Below are 17,787 nucleotides of genomic sequence, written 5' to 3' on the forward strand. Positions count from 1 at the left end.
ATGGGAATGTTAGCTGAACACAGAAAGGAGGTTTAGTTGAGAAATATTAGTTTAATTGTGCTGTTATTCATTGTTCATATGTATATAAAGTGTATGTGTTATCTCAAATCTTACAGAATTTGAATGCCAACATTCAGCGGACGACGTGGACTATGATCAAAATACGATGAGTAGGTATTATAGATAAGAACAGTCTGACTTTATGAAAACTAAGTGAACAATACTGTACATTATTTGGTATGCTTTACTCTGAGAACAATACTGATGATGAGCAAGAAGATTTGCCTTATGATGGGGATCTACAAAATAGATATCAACACAACTGTGACTCACAGAACCTGGAAGATTTTCATTCTGTAGAAAATGCCTCTCAAAATATTTTCACCTTGACATCTTCCTGTATGAGTTCTTGTCCGCAAGAAAAACCAGATCTCAAAACACAGCTGCCCCGAAAGAAAATAAATCTGTCATCTCTGCCAAGGAAAAATGACATGGAATTTAATATGACAACAAGGAAGGAATTACCAACTTGGGATGTTACTAGTTCAGGAAGAAATCAACATATCTCCAACTCAAAAATTTCAGATGTCCTTTTACGTCATTTTCCTATAGAGGATTTAGCAAGTCCATGCCATTTAATTGATTCTGAGACAATACCAGAAATATCATTTACTGAAAGTTTTGATGAAACTATCATAAATAAAATTAAGAGTTCAGAAAATGCAAGGATATCTTTGCCAACGGAAGAGGGGGGAAATAATCTTGAACAAAAATTAAGATGTGAATCAGATGGAAGGAGTTGGGATTTCATCCAAATTGAGCCGTTTCCAGTAGATGATAGTGTTAATCCCAATTGTGAGATAAAAGACTGCAAAGAAAATAATTTGCAATTTGTAGCTCAGAAAGAACTCACAATTAATGAAGAGTTAAGTTATACTTCAACCACAAAAGATGAATATCTAGAACAAAAGTACTTCATGGAAATCAATGGGCCTCCTCATAATCATAAATACAGTCAACGTCAGGTTCATTATCAGCTTCCGGATTTCTCTAAGATTGCTCCTAAGGTTAAAATACCCAAAGGAAATAGTAACAACAAACCAAATCCTATAATTAAAAGAACTAAATATTCCCCAAATTTGTTTGGTAAATCAGCAATTGTGAAAGATGTTCTAGAAGCAATGAATTCTTTGGAATCTGTGGCAGTCAAGAATCAAGAAGAGGAAATGAGAATAGCTGAACTTGACCAACAGCTAGAGGTAGATAAGAGATTATCCTGGTTGTATTTAATTGAATTGTAATGTACTTTTCTCTTTGCACCTTTAGAAGCAATCTCTATGGGTAGATTTTTCCAGACATAGGCTTAAATTGTAATTTATACTTTTTCTAAATTTCAGTTAAATGTCAGGAAGATTCTTCTGGAATCCTTTTCTAGTCTCTCTGTCAAAACGTTTTCCCTGGCTAATCTCATATTTTATTTTCTTCACAGCTCTTGAACTCTTGAGTTACATTCTGTTGAATATAGATTTATGCTATCCTGCTTGAATTTTAATGAATAGCCTGTGTAACACAGCCAAATCAGTAGGTATGGGATGACTTTGAGAGGAAATAGCTTATTTTAGATTTTAATGTGTATTATTGTTCTCTTTATTATATTTGCTGAAATCATAGATGCTGACAAAACATGCTGAGGCGCAGAATCATATTGATCATCTTAGGTTTAATGCTAAGGTACGTTTCTTGGAATATAAAATCAGATGCATTGTTTCAAAGGCCCTTTTTCTTAGCCCAAAATATTGTATGTGGTATTAACTGCATTGTATAATATGCCTTCTCATATACTGTACTGTTGTTTATAAACCTATCTACTTTATTTATTTATTTATGTTAATGTATATGATGCACAATTTCTTTAAAATCAAATGCACTGGACCCAGTTTTTTTTGGAGTGGAGGTGGGGGAGTACAATTGGCAATTGTATAAGCATTGCTTTAGTCCGTCATCAACTATGAATATTGCTAAATTTTCTTCCAGACCAACTCCCACCCTTAACGTTTTGAGTTATAGTCTCAGCTTGCCTTGAATCCTCAAGGTGTTGTTAGTTAAGGCTGAGTCACTCCCTAGTAAGGAAACAACCATGTATGGTTTAATTGCAAGTGAGAGAGGTGAACTGAACTGGATGGGAAAACAGGAAGGTTCTCAGTGTTGTCCAACTGACTTCTTTAGTGCAAAATTAAAATAAATTTGAAGCGAATCACTATAGTTTATACATATTCCATCTCCACAATTCCTGTCCAGCAGAGTATCTGTTTGCAGTGTCCATGGTGCTGGCACTAGGGACAGATCAGGGTTTTCTCTGATGAACCAATTGCCTCTCTGCCGCATTGTCTCCATGTTAAGATGACAGTGGTAGGCTCAAACCTGCTGCGAAGAACACCAGATTAATTAATCTAGGGAATTTCAGCATCTACGTCAAGAGTACCTCGCCAAAGAGAGCTCATAACTATGGAAACTATGGGACTGTCACAGTTTGCCTTCAGCCCAATGAGAGGTCCATTTTCGATCTGGGTGGAAAGACAGTGCAATGTGTGATGGGGAAGAGAGTGTTCTTTCATTCCATTGCCATGGTGACATCCTTGTGAGCTGTTGAGTTATAGTGGTTCTGCCTTCTGCAGTGAAGAGCCTTCCCTGGGAGGATGATGAAATCACAGGTTTCCTGTTGACATGGGTGGTGCTCCTGTCAAAGCTCTAGCTGCTCTGTGGGATGCTGAAAAGACTCAGGCTGTTGCCATAATCACTCCTAATTATCTTATTTTGTCAGTCTGAACTTGCTGAGCTAGTTTCAACAGTGACCTGGAAATAATGAGGCCAGCTAGAAGATGGCTAGAATGTTGGTAGCACAAAAGTCATGCTGATCTACCCAAATATATATAGAAGCACACTATTGTGTCTGTTCTATGTTATTGTGATGTTGGTAAAGAGATAGAACATCGCATCTTTAGGGTGTTGTCCATCTGTGTACTCTTGGATTTAACAAATTGTCTGAGTGCATTTCAGGCTGGGCTTTTGTACAGAGCTTGCTTTGGACACTGTGATTGATAACCTATGGTAGGAGAGGGACAGTACAAATTCAACCTTACAGATTCTAATAGAGCCACATGGCTGGGAGTGGGGAGCACATAGTGGTTGTTCTTCTGTCTACTTCATACAATAGCATTTCCAGAAGATGTTGAAACTATTGAGTCCCATAATGCATACACTTTGGGGAACCTGCATATATGTTTCTATCTTATCCCCTGTGTATGTCTGAGAAATAATTCAGAGATCTGATGAATGGTTCCCTCAGTATGCTAAGGACACACACCATTGTTCGTTGTTATTCCTCTAGAGATAAGCAACAGCAGTATTATTCTCCTGTCTATTGAATGCAGTTTTAAAATATTCCTATTTATTATATTTTATATACGTATTTTGCCCTGTTTGTCCTGGAATTTCTTTGTAAAGGGCAGTGTATTTAAATAATATGATATAATATAAATCTTGAACATTATTTGTTTAATGTCCTATTTCTGACTTCTTAATGCTGGAGAAGGGAAGGGAGTAGGAAGATTTTGTACTTGACAGTTAATTGTTATATGCTTTAACAGATACTCCCAAGATCAAATTCTCATAGAACAAGCCTTGGCATTAAAGAAGAAAGTTCTGGGATAGCTTCTGAGTTGTCAGTAGTTCCACATATTACTGTTCCTGTGAAGCCCATGCTTTATTCCTCCCAATCACCTATTTCAGGTAATTCAAATGGATTATTCAAATAATTATTTGCTACTATTTTATAGGCTTGTCACTATGCCCTACAAACTCTTTTCAGCTAAGGAAGTAATGCTGAACTAGAAACCATATGTCTTTTTAAATTATTTCTTGTAGAACTGCAACCTGGAGAAATGGACTCACCTTTACCTGATGCAGCAAGACTGCAAAAAGCAACAGAGGAAAGAAAGCTTTCTGAAATGTTAAAGGAACAGACTGAAGAGCTAAAAGCAAAAGTAATATGAGATACTTGTATTTTAAGCCTTCTTTTTGTTAATGAAACACATTTTGCTGATGTCACAGCTGAAAGTTAAATGACAGGCATTCTTTTATCTTAAAGGTGGAAATATTTTCTAAATGTATGACAGAAGATGTATTGCCAGCTGAAGAACACCGTCAGGTTAGTGCATTTCTGGATATTATTTTGAAAAAGGTTAACATGATAATCCATCACGTTAAATGAAATGTTGGACTGCCTGCACTTCCTCTGAAGCACAAATGGAAGTCATCTGTATAAAGTTCACCTGTGCGGGAAGTTCATCTGTATAAAGAAGAAGACATAGAGCCTGACTAGAGCAAGAATGTTCAAGTGTGATTCCTTCATAAGACATGTATTAAGTTAAACAAAAGCAACATTTATCTGCTGAAATGAAGAGAAAAAATATGATTGACTTTGAGGAATAGGTTCCATCTGTTGAATCTAGCACTTTGTTTTGTCAGCATCTAACATTGGGGTTCAGTTTAAAAAGTTAGTGTAATCTAATTTAGCCGTTAGTTTTGTCTAATTCATGTCACACCTATTGCTATGGCATATTTAAAGGACAGCATTGCATAAACGATCTGTCTCTAGTAATATTATCATTTGTCACACGCTATATGTTATAAAACTGCCAAATAACAGCACAGTTATGTCTTCATGTTATATTTCCTTGTGTAGCTTTTAAAGCTTTTGAAAGGGCAGCTGGACCAACTGGAACAGAATTACTTAACCACGAAGGAGAAATATTGTGTTCTACGTCTTCAAAATTTCAAGCATTCCTCAACAAGCTTTGTAGAATTTGATCCTGACAGGTCAAGCTTTATTTTTAAAAATAATACATAATGTACAGTAGCTGTTAACAAAAGTGTATTTACAGCATTCTTACTATTGCTATTCTATAAGTACTGTATGTGCTTGAAACAATGAAGTCTACTTAGAACAATGGTGCTTACCTCCAGATAAGTGGGCAGCCTACATTAAAAAAGCATTGAGTATGTAAATTTCTAACACTTATGGATTTTTTCATATTTCAGGTGTCCATGTGGAAATCCTCACGAATATTGGGCAGTGATGTAGACTTGAGTCAATTGACTTGGACTTAAGTCAGACCTAAGTCACTGCAGTGACTTGATTTTGACTTGACTCAGAAAAAAATGACACACTGACTCAACTTGAGACTTGTATATTTTTAGTGACTGTTGTGCTGGTGTCATTCACTTAGAGCAGCAAGCAAGACCTGCCCTCAAAGTGTGGGGCACATTTCTTGAACAGTAATATGTTAGGCAATGGGTTCAATGTGGAAGGATCCTTCTAAAGCTTTAGAAGACTCCTGTGATGTGCACTGGGATCAGGCTGCCAAGCAGATACCAACCTTATGCCCATTACCTAACATACTTGCTCTTCCCTCCAAGAAACACACCCCACCTCTTTTTTCTGTTAAAAGTTGGCCCCTGGACTTGAGAGTTGACTTGAAACTTGGATTAAAAGACTGGAATACATCATTGGGGTAAATAGCCTTGTGGTAAACAGCCTAATGAGCATTTGCAGTGGGAGAATATGTTTGTGCAGGAAGGGTTCAGCCACTTTCCTGCTAGTTCAGTGTTACGGCAGTGGGTATGTTTTTCAGATACACTGCAATTCTCCTAAATATTTATCTTGTATGAATAGTAAGAACTGTGTAAATGTGAAATAGAAGTTCATCACACATAAACTGACCTTAGATTACTTTGCCTTGAGGTGTGGAGGAGGGAATATTTAATCCACCTTTACATAGAAGGTAACTATGGGTGCAGGTCATGGATGCCACCAGATTTGGTAGAGACTGGGAACACACATAAACAAGAAATTTGTGCAAATGAAGGTACAAATTTTACAGGAATGTATATGAAGGAGCTTGGCCTTGCACACTGAAATTTGAGCTAGGGTACTTTGCCCATGTATGTCTCAATAGACATGTAAATATGTATCTGTGTCTAATGTGGGTGAGTATATATAGTTTACTGGTGCGTTGTCACACATGCAGAGCTTTTGGTATCTGCCTCTGATTTTAAATACAGAGGTACCCCGGGTTACGAAATTAATTCGTTCCGCCGCCGCTTTCGTAACCCGAAATACTTCGCAAGCCGAAAAACCCATAGGCGCTAATGGGGAAAAGCCGCGATTTTGTGTGAAATAGCGCCGAAAAGCACCAAAAATTTTTTCGTAACCCGAAAAAACCTTCGTAACCCGGAACAGTTTTTTTAAATGGATTTTTTTCGTAACCCGGAAATTTCGTAAGGCGGCGCATTCGTATCCCGGGGTACCACTGTAATAGGAGACCTCATCTACATTTCAGTTTCCAACATTGTTGAGGATATACAGAGACAGAGAGAGAGAAAGCCATCTTTCCATGTTCATGGGGTATCCGTTCCAGACCACCACCACCCCGCGAAAATGGAAATTCATATATATTCAAAGCCCATTGATTACACACACACATGCATGCACATTTAGCACAGAAGCTTGGGTAACTAGTGGTTCTTGGTCAGTGTTTTAGTGATTAGTGCAAGGGGAAGATCCAATGATATTCAGCAAATATTAAACATGAAATATTTTAAACAGAATTACTTGGTTTTCGCTATTTCATATATTTCACATTTTGTTGTATCCATAATACTATAATGAAGGAAAGAGTAAATATTATATATCAGAAATTAACTTTTTATCTTGTAATTGGATTTAGGAAAGTGGAAGGAGAAATATTTAAGCTTGGGATGCTGCTTGATGATATCAAAGAGAATATTGATAAGACTTGCAATCCACATTCTACACCTTTGGTCATACCATCTTCATTCGCTTCCTTTAAACCTGTATCTTCTTATTCAGGCTGTTCTGAGGTAAACTATTACTCTCTAGAAAAGAACAAATTGTTGTTTTTAATCACATCCTTTTAATTGAGATAGTGAGACACCACTCAAAAATAATTGTTCATTACTGCAGTTGATTATAAGGAGGGTGAAAGAAGAGATGAAGAAGCACAGGACTCTTTAGTCCAGAGGAGCAAAGAAATTATTAACATGCACGGTCACTGAAGCTTTGCAACTGAATTCCTTTTATTTAATTGGGGGAATCATTATAAAATCATGGCCTTTTCAATTATGAATCACAGTAATTTTCTGTGATCCTGATCTTTTGGCTGGATATAACGTGCAGAGTTGATTTTGTAAATGAAAATGGTGACGTTGTCCCTGAACTTTCAAAGGTTATTGATGAACCATCAGATTAATCACTGTGCAGTGAGCACTCTCCGTATCATTTGGTTGTTCTGAATGTAGCAGTTCTTCTGTAGGTCACATATTGTGTTTTATTTATTCTCTGTATGGTTCATTCATACAGAGTCCTGTAGTTTCACGCATTAGCAACTCTCCTCAAAAGACTGCTGTAGGAGCGCATTATAAAAATGAAAAATATGGAGAGAACAGAGGCCATTGTATGGAAGAGAAGACATTTCAGCAACCTAATCAAAGTAGTGGGTGCCATCTCTTCCAGCCACAGTAAGTGTTAAACTTGATGACATTCATTGAAGATTTAACAGACAAACAAACCATAATGCAGTACCCGTTGGCTCTGGTTAAACAAGGCATAGGTGAAGTGTGGTCCCCCTCTGATCCAGGCCATTTTTGTGGTCCACCATCTTCCTTATGTGCCCTTGTCAAAAAACCAACAACCCAATTTTAGACAAAAAATACATTTTCTGTTCCTGGAAGCCTCCAGGAGTATCAATTTGGCAAACAAATGAGACACAAGGCTCCACAGTATGCCCCCCCCCATCTCCACAGCATGTCCCCCACTCTACCCCTACATATTTTCATGGCTTATGCAGCCTGGAAAATTGGCCCTGACCTGAGCCCTCCAGTGTTATCCATCCTTGGTTTAAGCAATAATCTAAACCAGGGGTCGGCAATCTACGGCTCACGGGCCGGATCTGGTCCGGTGAGGCCTTTGGACAGGCCTCATCCCGGTCCTGCCGCCGATTGCCGCCTGCCCGCCCCAGCCCTATTCCCCCCCAATCCCGGCCTTTCACCCCGGTCTGCTCATGCGGCCATTGCTGTGACTGCTAATGCGGATGGCTGCCAACCCACCTCTTCCTCCTCTCTCCTGGGCAGCACTGCCTTCCTCCTCCTCGCCAGTGCCCCTGCCGCCTGCGGCGGGGCTTTCCCACCCACGCGTAGGGCTAGAATGGAGGAGCTCATCCCCTTTGGCCAGCCAGCCATTGGCCAGCTGGCCAAAGGGGACAGGCTCCTCTTTCTTCGTGCGCACCGCCCGGGCCGCAGCATGGACCAGTGGCAACGTGCACGCATACCCCACTTGTGCGCCTGCGTGCAGGGCTTCCCTAAAAGCCTTTGCGCCGAGGAGGAGGAGCTGGAAAGGTGAGTCAGTGGCCATTCAGGTCTGCCTTGGTTTTTTTAAATTAATTTTTAAAAATAATAAAATACTTATTTTTGGGTTTTTTTTATTAATTTTTATTATTGTTTTTTATTTTATTTTATTTCATTAATTTTTATTATTGCTTGTTTTTTATTTTATTTCATTAATTTTTATTATTGCTTTTTTATTTTATTTCATTAATTTTTATTATTGCGCGTTTTTTATTTTATTTCATTAATTTTTATTATTGCTCGTTTTTTATTATATTATTTAATTATTTGTTTTTTGGCTTCGGCCCCCCCAGTTGTCTGAGGGACAGCAACCCGGCCCTCGGCTCAAAAAGATTGCCTACCCCTGAACCATGGTTTAGCCAGTGGTGTCATGGTAAATGCTGAAGTATAGACCCTCATCGTGAGAGTCTCTCTAGTCCTACAGAGTATGCAGAAATGCAAATGGCTGTGTTAATAGAAATAAAATTCTAAGAGTTTTCATTACTTCCAAGAGCAGGTCTTTTATAAAGCTGATGGGTCTTGCCAGTTTAAGACCAAGCCATCCCCAAATACAGTACTTTGGATTACAAGAAGGAAATTCACAACAATACACTGTTGTTGGGAAAATCAGTTTCCTCTCCAGCTTCTGTGGGGATTGATGCAAAACTCAGAGGGAACAGAGGATTCCACAATGACATCATAGTTACTACTCATCAGAAGTCCTGGGGCTTTGAACCTAGGAACCCCAGTTGCACTATACCACTTGACTTAGCAAACACAAAGCAAGAGTTTTCTTAGAAACATTCAAGCTACACTTAGTGAATGCCTTCTAACCCAGAATTGGAAAGTGGGTATCTATTCCTGCTGTTAAAGAAAACACTACAATTAAAAAAAAATACTGGCTGAATTTTATACATTTCTTGAAAATATAGAAAGGTATTTTCCAGGAATAGGGTTTCATGTGGTGGGGGGATCCATGTGCTACTAGAGACAGCAAAAAAGAAAGGCACCTATAAGAGGTCTTGATATCATACTGTCAGCTTAATGTCACACTCTCAGCAACATCAAATCCACTTCCCACACCAGTTCCCACACTGCTAGTTACCAGTGGAAATAATTTGAATTATGCCAGGTAATACATCAAAGCCAAAGTCATTCTCCATGAAACACTGCAGTTATGTCCTGAAAAAACTGAATCTTAATTTGGAACTATTACCATTGCTATCTCTGATACATTTTGAAGCACTCATGTACAATCTGTTGTGCTGATGAGAACGACAGTAAGAAAGTAACAGTTCAAGGGAAGTACTGAAAATCAAACTGCAGATTGTTAATGAGGTTTTCCAACTTGGAGCAGTCTCAAATTGATTTCAAAGGGGAGATTATTGTGTCCTAATACTGACAACTTAGTAGAACTAATGTAGATTTTTCACAGCTACACCCTTCAGATTGGAGAGGTCAAGCTGTCTGCCGGAATTAGGCAGATGAATGAAAAAAGAATGGGAAACACATACTAACTGCAGCCAGTTGAGATAATATTATGCACTTCTCTTCCAGAAAGGGCTAGTGCTTAATTATTTTTAGTTTTAAAAAGACAGAGGATATGATAGTAGTTCATTTTTAAGTTGTATAAAATTATACTGGTTATAAATTGTGGTATCGGTTTTTGGTAATTTTACTTTTCTTTATATATTTGTTAACTGTGAATAGATTAATGGTGATTTGGAAGTGCATTTAGTAATTGTTATAAAGATAATTTAAAGTTTAAAGTTAACCTTTAACTTGTTAAGTTCTCAAAAAATTCCAGCTTTTAGGAGATTGCTCATCTTCAAGATTGTAGAGAAATACTTCAGCAGTTGATTACAAAAACAATAAAGTCTTAGGGACAAGAGGGGTGACATTGGTATTCACTTTGCTAGATGCTGATCCCTCATGGCATGCATTGTGCCAAATCTTCATTTTCTTTCATCAGAAATTTAAGTTACTGGGAAATGAGATCTCCACCTCCAGCCAATCCCTGCAATACAAATAATGCTGAATCCACTACTGTTGGTCTCACGACATCAAAAGAACAAGGTAGACCAAGATAAATATGGAATTGCATGTGCTTTAATAAATAATTGAAAAAATTGTATGTAAAATAATGATTGTTAATTATTCCAAAATTCAACAAGCTAATTAAAAAATTAAAAATTAATGAAGGGGGAGATGAAATAATTCTAATAGAAATAAACCACTAATCAATGTTTCCCATGTAAAATTTCTCACAGGAAGCCCTGCTTATCCTTCAGATTATGATTTTCTTGAAGGATGGGGAAATTCTTCGAAGGAACATAATATTATTATACATCCTAGACTGAAAATACAATTATCAAGTAAACAGACATGTTCCTGTTCTCCCAATAGGTTTGTATGTATACCACTACACCTAAACTAAGTACAAGCGCAGTATTCATATTGTGAACTGAAGAAACAGACCAATATTCATTGTATACTTTATAAATGCAGGCCAGAACCCTGCTGGTGACACATTCTGGTCTAACCTTCCATTTTGCCAGCATATATCTTTGTTCAGTTGTTGTGGAAGCAGGTATCCAGTGTATCTTTGTACAATATTCCCATTCATGCACAGCTTGAAGGGGGGCAAGGAACTCTAATCTCCTATTCAGCTGCACAGCCCAGATAAAGAAATAGCAGGAGGTCAGAGAGGGCAATAGCTGTTCCCTTTTCCAGGTTGTGTGAGTGCAGCCAGATGCTTCTTGGGAATTCTCAGAAAAAAACCCAAACCCATCACAGATTTGGTCATTGGGATTTTATAGGGGAGTATAAGGCCCCTCCACCATCTATTAAACATGATCTTGGCTTTAAGATGCAATTGTGTGCTAATATGTCCTAAAGCAAGTACCACTGAACACGTTAGGATTTATTTCTGAGTAGGTATGTATTGGATTGCACTGTTAATCACCTTCATACTAACTGTAGTCTTCTGTTTTTAATGCAGAAATAAAAAAACGGAGTACAGTAAAACAAACAGAGAAAAAACAGATTGTGAACGATTCTCCATCTTCTTGGAAGGAAAAGCAGCAGATTTTGATTCATCAGGTACTTAGTTTCACTAATATTCAAATAGGTAACATATCTTATTTGGATTTTTTTTAATTTAAGTTTTATCAAATAACAAACATAAACAACAGAAATAACAGACCTTGGGAATGAGAAAAAATAATTTCCACCCAATAATACATTCTTTCGAAGTTGTAACAAGATCCAGAAAGGGAAATATAGATCATTTTGCCACAGTTGGTTGGTCAGTGTCCAAGATGTCCTTCCAAAAACCAGCTTGGTATGAAGGTGGAGCAAAATGAGATATATTAAAAACAGACCAATCCTCAATGAATGTGTGCGCCTTTTTTGTCCGGCTCTGTTCTTGAAGGAATGGGAAAGTTTTTCTGACAACCATCTGTCCCAGACCTTTTCCCACTAGTTTTCATGTAACAAATTCCCCATCTTCCAGCATCTCTCAATTTCAGTTTTAGCAGCAGAGATTAGGAATATGATGAGTCACCAGTGTTTTAGATGACTATTGGCTTTGCAGAACATCGATAACAATAATAACGACGGACAAAATTTCACTGGTTGTTTTATAATGTCAGATATCTGCATCAGTATTGCATTCCAAAAAGCATTGATCCTAAGACATTTGAGCCACATGTGTGTGTAAGAACCTTGAGCCTTACAGCTTCTCCAACAGTATGGTGAAACATTTTTCAATAGCTTTGCGAGTTTCACAGGGGTTTAATACCATTTGTATGCTGCTTTTAAAGCACTCTCCTTTGTAGCTGCTGATCTTGATTTATATATGGAGAAGGACCAGATGCTTGCCCAGGTTTTCTCTAATATATCCATATTTAAATAATGATTTTTACCATAAGTGGACTTTATTAGGTTTTTGTATATAGTGGCTGCAGATGGATTCATAAAAAGTTGGGGTTCTAGAACTATAACTTTTTAGCAGGATGTGGTTGGAAAAGGAGAGGATTTGCAATATTTGAAGCCAAGTGGGATTGGCTTGTCTCAAGGCATTGAACAAACTATCAGGAGATCTCAGCTTTCCTGCATCAAATAAGTCCATTATTATTATTATTAACCTTTATTTATAAAGCTCTGTAAATGTACACAGCGCTGTACATACAATCTTTTTAATTAGACGGTTCCCTGTCCTCAGGCTTACAATCTAAAAAGACATGACATAAAAGGAGAAGGGAAAGGTGGTGGGGCTAGTAGGCTAATACATATAAAGGACATAGCAATACAGGAAATGGTTCAATAAAAGAGGCACCAAAAGAACATCAAATACAAGCAATAATTATGCAATGCCTGGGAACGCTTCCCTGAACAGGATGGTCTTCAACTCCGTTTTGAAGCTGGTTAAAGAAGTGATGGCTCTTGCTTGCGGGGGAAGAAGGTTCCAGGAGTGAGAGGCAGCGAGTGAAAAGGGGCGAATCCGAAATGGGGCAGAGGAAATCCTGGGCTGAGACAGTAGACCTTGAGTACCAGAACGGAGGGCCCTGGTGGGAAGGTGAGGAGAAAGAAGGTCTGATAAGTAAGGAGGGGCCAGCCCATGGAGGGCTTTAAACGTCGAGAGCAGGAGCTTGTACAGTGCGCCCGCGCCATATGCGGGCGCGCCATACGCGGCCTTGAGCATATGCGCTCAAGCTGCGGGGCGTGTGCAGGGCGGAAGGGGCGGCGTGTCCCATTCAATTGAATGGGTGCGCATGCCCGTTGTGCCCGTGTGCGCGCCGCCGCGCACAAGCCCCATTGTTTCCAATGGGGTTCGAGCATAGGCGGAATTCGCCTTACGCGGCAGAATCCGGAACGGATCCCCCGCGTAAGGCAAGGACGCACTGTACTGAATATGGAAAGGGAGGGGGAGCCAGTGAAGGGATGCCAACACAGGAGAGATGTGGTCAGAGTGATGGGCAGATGTGATAATGCGTGCAGCTGAATACTGGACAGAGATTAAAGGACGGAGGTGAGAAAGAGGAAGCCTAGCTAGGAGGACGTTACAGTAATCGAGTTGTGAGAACTTGATTAAAGTAGAACCCTTATTCTATATATTCCACATTTTTTCCAATTTCTGCAGAAGGCTAATCTATCTCTCTCATAAAAGCTGGGGTGCACTAAAAAGGACAGATAGGTGAGGGATTAGGGAGAATTAAGTGCACCCATTGTTTCCATATGAGAATGGAATTGTTGAGGAATGGATTATGTATGTTTCTCAACTTCCTTTGAGCCTTCATAGAAAAGAGATTAAGATCGGTTAAATGACTATCTTCTAGTTCCGTATGAACTCATTTAGTGGAATGTGATTCTATGACAAATTGGTAGAATTGGTTCAGTTGAAAAGCATGAAAATATGTCTTGAGTTCAGGAATCGCTGGTCCACCTTCCTTAGCGTTGGTGAATAGGGCTGTCTTGGGAAATCTGTTTTTTTTACCTTGGAATATAAAATTGATAATTATTTTTTGTGAAACCTTAAATTTATGTGGGGCTGGACTAATAGAGTATCTTATTTAGAATTTAAACAGCTATGTGCTAACTATCCAACATCACACCAGTAAAATACAGTCAAAGTTTCATTTATGCCAGAGTTCAAACTTCTGTTGCAAGGATGACACTTGAAGTATATTAAATCAAAACAGATGAATGTGATCTGAGAGTATATTTCTTTCACTACTGAGTATATGTATCCAGACAGACCTGGGCCTTAACAAGTTTTTTTTTTTAAATTGAATTCATTCTATGAGCCTTAACCACTTAATTTTTTTTTATAACAGCACTTACATCTTTATTCCCTGAAACTTTTAAAGAAGAGCTTCTTAAACAAGCACTTGCTGCATTTTGTAAAGTACATCAGGGTAACAAATCTATAAAATCTAGTCCCGCATTCAAAAGTATCTACTTTTGAGTAGATGAGGAAGCCATAAACTTTTGTTTTAACCCTGAGCAATAACCTTATATTGTTATCCACTTGGAAGTATAGCAACAAAGTTCATGGCATTACTGTGTGGCTACCAATAGTATTTTATGGCTCAGTCAATATGTTTGTGCTGGTACTTTGGTGGTTCCAGTTACTTAAAATAAATGTGTCAAATTGTCACAGATTTTAATTGGGTCATGCAAAGGTTAAATATGTTAAGCAATCATATCTGAAAGTTGAGATATGTATAATGTTTTAATTTATGTAACATGTGTGTGAATTAGATAGTGATATAGAAGAGACTTCATTTTGTGATCGCCTCGACAGTTCAAGTAGTGAAACATGCCTGAAACACAGAATGAAAAATCATGGATCAACAACAGCAGCTGCAAACAAACCAAACCAAGGTTGAATATTTTTTGTACGATACTTGATGTCAAGAAGTCTGAAGATAATTAATAGTAAATTATCATTTTTATTTCTGTCTTCTTAAGGACATCCATGTGTGTAAACTTACTTGGTGTATACATTCCTTGCTGTGAGATTAGTGAGTCAGTTGAACAATCAAATACAGATCAGCGTGAGGATACGGTCTATATACAATGCAGTACACTGAAAGGGATGCACATTCCAGTTAGGCAGGCAAACGTCTATTCATGCCCAAACAAAAGAAAGCTTTCTGCATTTGTTCATTTAAGTGTGGTTAGATCTGGATTGGATCCCAGGCATCCAATCAAACTAGAAGTAATTGTGCTGAAGCCCTGCACTGATTTCAGTGGAGCAAGTTAGTCACAACATGACAAACTTTTGTTAAGTAGGGCTGTTCAGTATAAATAGATGCAGGTTTGCAGAAACAATGCTGCTTGTACAGTATTTATTCTAGCCAGTACTTTCTCCAAATGAGTGTGATGGACCTTATTTAGTGAGGGGGGGAATCTGTCAGTATCATTTCTCTTGCGTTAGAATTTCCTTAAGCTTGATTTTCTTTTGTGCTGAATATGAAGACATTTGTGAATTTTGGTAAATTCTTCAAAAACTGAGACAAAATGTTTCCCCTTTATGCTTGCCAGATTCAGATAGAGATGTTTCCAGAACAGAGTATCATATTGTACAGGGTGTTCTGTATTTGAAGGCTTGAAGTCCAGTTCTGCATTGGGGTGTACAGGATACCCCAAATCCTGTATTCCTTGACTTGCTGAGAGCGGGTGCCAGCCATGCTCCCAAAAGTTGACCACCAAGCATTTGGTACACAGTAAAATGGCACTATCATGGTTGAGTACACAAGGGCCTGTTACAGACAGCCAAAATAAAGCTGCTTTGAGTCACAGTGGAGGTATGGTATTTGAATGATGCATGCATCCTAAGAGTCCAGAAGTCGCACCAAAGCCACACTCCAGCCCTAAGGACTGGAGTGTGGCTTTGGTGTGGCTTCTGGACATAGGACGCATGCATCATTGAAACACCATACCTCCACTGTGACTCGAAGCAGCTTTATTTTGGCTGTCTGTAACAGGCCAAGGATTCAAACATAGAGTTAAGCACTCAAAGCCATGGGCATGTTAACTTACTAAATCTGTTAGTTTCAGTTTCTACTATATTCATTTTTTTCCATTTCATTTCTATCTGGAATACATTTTTCCAAATATTGGTAGTTCTATCAGAACCAGCAAAAGTACAAAGGCCCATTTTCAAATTACTGTTGGACTTCAGCATTAAGTCACACATAAATTTTGAATTTTGCATTACTATATCACATTCTCAGGTGTTCAAGGTTTGCAGTTTTCAGTTGGAAGATACGGTAGTTTACACAAATAGTTTCAGAATACTTAAAATGGGGTACAAAAATATAGAAGTGGGTTAAGTTCTTCTTCCCTTTCTCTTTTCTCAACTTATGTTTCAGCAGCCTTAGGCCACAGGACAACTCATTACTATGCTAACAATTAAAGGCACAGTTATATCAAGGAATGTGATGAATGTGAAATTGGTATATCCTCCTCAAGATTTATTTTACTCCACCATGCATCTAATTAAACGAAGGATAATTTAGTGTTTATAAAGTCTTATTATTGCCTCTAGGTAAAATGGTATAGTTTCCTTCAAGAGAAAAACATAAAAATATACTCAGTTTAAAACGAAACAGAAGACTAAAAGGTCTGATCCAGCCCCTTTCAAATGCAGAGGACAAGGAAAGGACAGAATCTTCTAAATAATTTATCCTATTTCTTCTACTTTGCTATGCTTGCTACAGAATTCCTTAGCATTGACCCAGGACAGTTAAAGCAATCTCAAACTGGATTATTTCTGCAGTGTGTTTTGGACCTAAGTGACCATTGCACTCAAATCACTTGAGTTTTGCTTGATACATAAGCTGTGACCTTACTTAAATGGAACTTGACCACAATTATCTGTGCTCTCACTGCCTCCCATTTAGGCTATTATGAAATGTGTTATATGAGCTGTCCTTAAAAATATTTTAGAAACTAGTTAGTGCAAAAGAGACCTGCATGATTACTGACCAGGACTTAGATCCACTAGATCCTAATACTGTATGTTTTAGGCTCTTTTCAGAATGATTTTAAGCCATCAGATTTTGAAAAATAGTTTGGGACTAGATGATCTGAAAAACCTTCCCAATATGCTTACACACACCTTAAGAGCTTTCCAAATAAAGAAAATGATGATTGAAGCAGTCCTACAATTTAAGACCTTACAGTAAGAGACTCAAAAGCTTTTCACTACATGACCACACTTCTTTGTAAGCTTCAGTCTGCCAAGAAAGGACTATGTCATTTACTTCAAAAATAACTCCTTTCCTAATTAATTAGATGACAGCAGATGTTGCTATTACAGCGTAGATCAGGTATGTGCCTATTTATTAGTATATTCCTTATTAATTACCATTTTTTAAATTTCAGCTTCTTCACAAAAGGCAGATACTGTGCTTCAAAGAATGTATGCAGATAAACAACCAGAAGAGTTTATAGACAGACTGTGTGACAGGTAAAGTATGGCATCAGTATAGGTTATAATTCCATGTGTAACTTTGCCTTTCTCTTTGCAGCAATGTAAACAAAGTTAACTTCCAAAGTAAAAGCAAACCATTTCTTGGGTGGGTTTTTTGGGGCTACGTGGCTGTGTTCTGGAAGAATTTATTCCTGATATTTCGTCAGCATCTGTGAATGCCAGCCGCAGATGTTGGTGAAACATCAGGAATAAACTCTTCCAGAACACAGCCACATAGCCTGAAAAACCCACAAAAAACTATTGATGTCGGCCATGAACGCCTTTGACATCACATAAAAACAAACCCTTGTGACCTTTGATTAAGCATTTTCATGTGTGCG

At 38.2% G+C, this 17,787-nt stretch overlaps 1 protein-coding gene across 1 annotated transcript in view; it reads left to right on the forward strand.

Moving 5' to 3' along the window:
• Positions 1-209: 209 nt before the first annotated feature.
• The window catches only part of AKNAD1 (AKNA domain containing 1), a gene marked incomplete at its 5' end in the record, with an annotated part of 18,143 nt that continues 565 nt past the window's right edge, over positions 210-17,787 (forward strand). Inside the window, 13 exons of the mRNA XM_042463289.1 lie at positions 210-1,259; positions 1,672-1,731; positions 3,648-3,789; positions 3,925-4,043; positions 4,148-4,207; positions 4,745-4,878; positions 6,789-6,942; positions 7,442-7,599; positions 10,436-10,539; positions 10,734-10,869; positions 11,465-11,565; positions 14,728-14,850; positions 17,359-17,443. Of these exons, the coding sequence (XP_042319223.1) occupies positions 210-1,259; positions 1,672-1,731; positions 3,648-3,789; positions 3,925-4,043; positions 4,148-4,207; positions 4,745-4,878; positions 6,789-6,942; positions 7,442-7,599; positions 10,436-10,539; positions 10,734-10,869; positions 11,465-11,565; positions 14,728-14,850; positions 17,359-17,443 (2,426 nt within the window). The remainder of the gene's footprint in view (positions 1,260-1,671; positions 1,732-3,647; positions 3,790-3,924; positions 4,044-4,147; positions 4,208-4,744; positions 4,879-6,788; positions 6,943-7,441; positions 7,600-10,435; positions 10,540-10,733; positions 10,870-11,464; positions 11,566-14,727; positions 14,851-17,358; positions 17,444-17,787) is intronic.

Source organism: Sceloporus undulatus, chromosome 4, assembly GCF_019175285.1.
Source record: "Sceloporus undulatus isolate JIND9_A2432 ecotype Alabama chromosome 4, SceUnd_v1.1, whole genome shotgun sequence".
NCBI classification, from domain to species: Eukaryota; Metazoa; Chordata; class Lepidosauria; order Squamata; family Phrynosomatidae; genus Sceloporus; species Sceloporus undulatus.